This window comes from Propithecus coquereli, unplaced genomic scaffold (genome assembly GCF_000956105.1).
Source record: "Propithecus coquereli isolate 6110/MARCELLA unplaced genomic scaffold, Pcoq_1.0 Scaffold235, whole genome shotgun sequence".
Classification (NCBI taxonomy): domain Eukaryota; kingdom Metazoa; phylum Chordata; class Mammalia; order Primates; family Indriidae; genus Propithecus; species Propithecus coquereli.
This window is the reverse complement of record NW_012147897.1, coordinates 3,648,895-3,654,586: the sequence shown is the minus strand read 5'-3', so window position 1 is coordinate 3,654,586 and position 5,692 is coordinate 3,648,895. Positions and strand designations below refer to the sequence as shown.

At 43.4% G+C, this 5,692-nt stretch overlaps 2 protein-coding genes across 2 annotated transcripts in view; one reads left to right on the top strand and one right to left on the bottom strand.

Annotated features, from left to right (window-relative positions):
- PAAF1 (proteasomal ATPase-associated factor 1) overlaps positions 1–3,788 on the bottom strand; it is a 58,347-nt gene extending 54,559 nt beyond the window's left edge. The window contains exon 1 of the mRNA XM_012645571.1: positions 3,696–3,788. Within this exon, the coding sequence (XP_012501025.1) occupies positions 3,696–3,742 (47 nt within the window). The 5' untranslated portion in view covers positions 3,743–3,788. The remainder of the gene's footprint in view (positions 1–3,695) is intronic.
- LOC105811525 (cytochrome c oxidase assembly factor 4 homolog, mitochondrial) lies at positions 423–1,189 on the top strand. Its single transcript, XM_012645767.1, has one exon. The coding sequence runs from the start codon at positions 428–430 to the stop codon at positions 689–691; it is 264 nt and encodes an 87-aa protein (XP_012501221.1). The 5' UTR covers positions 423–427; the 3' UTR covers positions 692–1,189.
- Positions 3,789–5,692: the final 1,904 nt, after the last annotated feature.

Here is a 5,692-nt window from a genome sequence, read left to right as displayed (position 1 = left end):
ACTTTGTTCTACTTCAGCCATAAAATAAGTCCAGTAGGAAAAAAGAAGAAAGGTTAATTCTTTTGAGATAGATCAGAGATGGCTTCTCCAAAAAGGTGACTTTTCACCTAATTTATATTCCATTGGCAGAATCCATTCAGCTTATTTAGTGCTGTGCTAAGCATTCTCAAATACTTTATTTGTCTCATTCAGTTCTGTTCAAACCATTTTGCAAGCCCATCCTCTGCCAGGCCTAGTGCTAGAGGCACCAAGGTAGTAAATCAGGACAAGCATCTGTCCTTAACTTGGAGTCTCTGAGGGGAGACAGACACATAAACAGGCTATAATAGTGCAGTTTGGTCAATACTATTTATAACCCAGGAAACTTCTATATAATTATATCCCTGTTCTAACCTTGTTTCTGTTCATATTCTGTAGATTCCCCAAGATGTCAACCTCAGTTCCTCAAGGCCATAACTGGACCCGACAGGTGAAGAAGGAAAATGAGGAAGAGGACCCGCTGGACCAGCTCATCTCCCGCTCTGGCTGTGCTGCCTCCCACTTTGCCGTGCAGGAGTGCATGGCCGAGCACCAGGACTGGCGGCAGTGCCAGCCACAGGTGCAGGCCTTCAGGGACTGCATGAATGAGCAGCAGGCAAGGCGGCGGGAGGAGCTACAGAGGAGGAAAGAGCAAGCAAATGCCCACCACTGAGACCCCAAACCACCAGTCCCCAGGAGATGGCCACGTAGAAACCAGCACCCAAAGACACCATGGGAAGAAGACCTAAACGGTGGACATAATGGGCCAGGAGGTATAAAACCTGGGGATGGTCTTTGGGACTGGAGTTGTTAAAAGCCAGACACCCTGGGTTTGGACAGAACTGCCACAAAGATCTGTTATATTTTCATGGTCAGATCCCACATATCCTCATCCATCTTGTTCCACCAGTATTTGCCATGTAAAACAAAATGGGGTAGGGCATGTGCCCATCTCAGTACTTGGGTGTGCCAACCACTCAGTGTACTGAATACAGGGACATTTTAATTTCAAAGTAAATTCACAATATAAAGTTATATTGGTTACCGAATTAGATCTTTGTTTATTTGCTCATGGGTTCAACAACAGCAAATATTTCTGAGGCATTGTGTTGGAAACTGATGTGATGAATAGTGTGATATGACCTCTGCCTTCATGTTGATTAGAGTCTAGTTTGAGAGATAGTAATAAAACAACACTGGAACAACTAGCTCCTCATAATGATATGAGTGCTTTTATCTTTTATATCACTTGTTCTGGATGTTTCATTCAGTTTAATGGAAAGAAGAAAGCAAGCAAGAAAACTTTTTATTCAAATATTGAAGTACCATTTATATGCCACATTCTGTTGAATTAACAGGTGCAGAGTCTGGCCTCAACCTGCTCCCACCCCAACAAGCACAAAGTTGGCCTAACATTTTAAAAGTATATTTTACATTAAAATACAGATTTTCAGCTTTTGAAAAATGGAGCTGTCAACATGGAGCTTTTATTCCCACTTGACAACAATTTGCTGGAGTTGAATAATAGTTCCTCCTTTAAGAGAGTTGTGTTTTCCTGTTCATAACAGTTGCCCTCACTTCTCATTTTTCTTCACATTCCATTCCTGCTTACCCCTGTGAGGCATTTGGGAGGTGGGGGTTGGGGGGAGTGATCCCTATCGTAGAAGTTGGAATGAAAAGGGGACATTCTCTCATCATCAGTCAGAAACTTTTTTTTTTCCTAATTGAGACAGGGTCTCACTCTGTTGCTTGGGCTAGGGTGCACTGGCATCATCACAGCTCACTGCAACCTCAAATTCCTGGGCTCAGGTGATCCTCCTGCCTCAGCCTCCCAAGTAGCTGGGACTAAAGGTGCACGCCCATGCCTGGCTGATTTTTTTCTTTCTATTTTAGTAGAGACGGGGTCTCGCTCTTGCTCAGGCTGGTCTTGAACTCCTGGCCTCAAGCAATCCTCTTGCCTCAGCCTCTTAAAGTTCCAGGATTACAGGAGTGAGCCACTGCACCAGGCCTAGAAACATTTTTAAATCTTCTTTGTTGTTATACCTATTATCTTCTTTTTTAATTTTTTACTCACCACAATACTGAGGATTTTTTTTTCTCTATTTTCCCCTAACTCCTGTGTTGTTCAACAGACATTTTTGAGCACCTATTAGAAGCCCAAATCTGAAGTATAGTAGGCCCTAAAATCTACTTTGAGCCTTTGTGCTGGTATTTGGGGAAGAGGGAAAGAAAAAAGGAGATATGAAGAGTTTAACCAACAAAATCCTCTTTCAGCCTTCAGGCTGAAGGAGATGACCAGGTAAGTATAGAAAGATGCGTCTCTGTGAGTGCTTAGTGCTGTGGGTCATCAGAGGGAGCCGGCAGTGTGCACTGGAGTTGTCAGCAAGGGTCTCAAGAGTTGAGCCTTTAAAGATGAAGCAGACATGATCCATTTGTAACATATAACAGGATTACCATCCAGAATAAATAAAAAGTGTACCTAGAAGTCAGTAAAAAAAACACATAGCTTGATTGAAAAGTGAACAGATATGCCCCAAAATAGGAAAATGTAAATATGTTCTACATCACAGATAAACAGAGAAATGTGGGGTTTAAAAACAAAGTATTAGCTGATTCTACTGATAAAAATTAGAAGTATTTATAATAACCAGTATTGGTAAGGATGAGGAGAAACAGGCACACTCATATTATTAAAGGGATCATAAATTAGTAAAGTTTTAGAGGGCAATTTGGTGGGATCTATTAATATTTTCAGTATTCAAGCAGTAATTCCTCTTTCAGGGATCCTCTCAGAAATATACTTTGTTCTACTTCAGCCATAAAATAAGTCCAGTAGGAAAAAAGAAGAAAGGTTAATTCTTTTGAGATAGATCAGAGATGGCTTCTCCAAAAAGGTGACTTTTCACCTAATTTATATTCCATTGGCAGAATCCATTCAGCTTATTTAGTGCTGTGCTAAGCATTCTCAAATACTTTATTTGTCTCATTCAGTTCTGTTCAAGGAGTTCAAGGCTGCAGTGAGCTATGATCATGACACTACTCCAGCCTGGGTGACAGAGCAAGACCCAGTCTCAAAAAAAAAAAAAATAATTAATTAATTAATCTCAAATGAATGGTTTGGTGTGTATTCCCAATTAAGATGTCAGCTTCTCGCAGAGCAGGAACCACCACTTATGTTCAGAGTACACATCTGAGCTCCCCCTGCATCTAGTACAGGGCCTAAGCATTGTAAGTGTTACATTGTTTCCTGAACAGAATCGTCCAATATGCCTAATACAGCAGTAGGGGTCTAGGAGGACACAAAGATTCCATCACACACAGAAAGTGATGGTTGAGTACTGGGACTTGCAAATAACTGATGACCAAGAAATATTTGCTAAATGACTACTTGGCCAAGAGTCTTCCTGCCTCCCAGTTTCCCTGTTTTTCTCCAACTGACTGATCCTAGTTCTGACGCGGGGATTACACAGCGCTTGGCTTCCGGATAGCTGTTCGGAGGATGAAAAACAATGACCATATGGGTTTGAGACTTCTTTTTCAAGGCGCTGTACGCTCCACCTCCTCGACAATTGATGAAGTAACCCCTGTGGACATGCTGGATCAGGCATAGCTATTCTTAACTGAAAGGCAACATCCGCTACCCGCCTGCTGTGTCCCTGTTCCGGGCCTAGCTTCACCTGAGGGCTTGGGCCCAGTCGCTCTGAATCCTCAAAGGCGCCGCCATCTCCACCCCACCTCGGCCAGCCCGTCTCTTCCGCCCCTTCCCGGAAGTGGGTTCCTCAAAAGCGTGCGGCGAGGACGGAGGGAGGGCTCTACACTTGGAAGCCACCAATGAAAATGTGCGATGACTTCCTCCGCCCCTGGAGTGTGTGCGCTCCTCAGGAGGGGCTGGTTCCTGGGAGGAAGCACGGAAGAACCCCTGCTGCTGTGTGCCTGCGAAGCCGCCGCTGCCGCTCAGGAGAGGGCGTTCGGTTTGTCTTCTCCCCCCTCTGCTCTGTGAGCACCGTGTTCCGCGACCTTGCGCGGGGAGAGATTGCGTTTGGCGGCTGCGTAGACGCATGCGTCCTCTGGCCACCTGCATCTCTCTGCTTTCTGCTCTTTCCTTGCCTTCCTAGTCCGGTCCATTCTCCACCGTCCTGCTGCCAGCCGTCTAGCCTGCCCTGATCTCTGAGCAGGGGTGGTCCTCGTTTTACTCCAAGGGGGACTGAAGCCAGGAGATCGTGGGAGAAGAGTACAGTAGCAATTACTGAGTCCTGTTGTAGCCCACTCAGTTTTCATTTATTATGTTAATCCTTATTCTAATTGTCCGAGTTAAATATCGGTGGGGAAGCTAAAATGAAAAAGATTTCATGGTAAGGCGTAGGGCTGGGATTCGAACCCAGATCTCTTGGCTTAGGATCCAAGGCGCTTTCCATTCACCTTTCTTGCTCTAAAAGATTTGCTCCTGGCCTTTAAAGAGTTCGTAGGTATTTAGGAAGAGGAAACTGTCATTGATTGAACTCTTTGAACTTACCAGGCTCCTTACAAACTTTATCATCTCTATTTTTCAAGAGAGGTTATAAAGGGACTTGCCCAAGGGCACCCAATGAGGCAGTGGCAAAGCGAGGTTTCCAATCCAAGGCTGTTTCAAAGCCCATTTTTTCTCTCTTCAATTATACTGCCTCCAAAGCATGTGAGCTTTATGCAGGGCTACAGAGTGTTTAAATTTCTCTGACAACTTCCCCATTGTCCTCGGGATAAAAGTCCTTAACATGTCCTGCAAAGCCTTGTTATGATCAGACACTTATATCACCAGTTTAATTTGTTGTCTTGTTCTCATATTCTATTCTCCAATCACTGAACTTTTTATTCCTCTCGTGTGTCAAATTCTATCTCAACCCCCTGCTCTTCTATTGGTCAGAAATATTCTTACAATCTCTGGCTAATTCCTATTTATCCTTCAAGTCTCAGTTTAGAAATTACTTCCTCTAGGAAGCCTTCCCTGTTCTTGTCTGGATTAGGTATCCCTTCACTGTGTTCCCAGTCTTACCTATCTGTACACACTGTGTAGTATACTGCCCTGTTTCTCTGTTTTTTAATTTTTTTTCTTTTCTTTTTTTTCCTGCACTTCTCCACCACCGCTGTTTCCCTGTTTAGATTGTAAACTCCATGAAGGCAGGAACTGTAGCTGATTTGGTCCCCCCCTGAGTCCTGAGCTTGAGCATAGTGCGTGATGCATAATAGGTGCTCAATAATCATTTGTGGAATGAATGAGAGACAAAGTAAAGGCATTAAGGAGTCCTTTTAGCTTCTCTACAGTATTTCACGTGCAAAGGCCAAAGTCATTTTTCTTCAAACCTTTTTTAAGTTCCTTCTGTATGCTACCTTCTACTGGTGCTCTGAAACAGAGGATCTTGGGAAGACAGTCTGGGTAAACATACCTCACATTTTTGTATAGTTGTCAAAGTTACCTCACTTACTTCATGGACTCATCTGTTTCCCTAGCCTCTGCATGCTCTATATTACAGCCACACTGAACTCTTTCCATTCCTCCCATGTGTCAAAACCTAGCCTTATTTGGGTACTTTTTCAAGTTTTAAACTTTGTTCTACTTCAGCCATAAAATAAGTCCAGTAGGAAAAAAGAAGAAAGGTTAATTCTTTTGAGATAGATCAGAGATGGCTTCTCCAAAAAG

Bases quoted from the DNA above. Each gene is read 5' to 3' on its own strand.
- LOC105811525 (XM_012645767.1), top strand. From the start codon at position 428: ATGTCAACCTCAGTTCCTCAAGGCCATAACTGGACCCGACAGGTGAAG.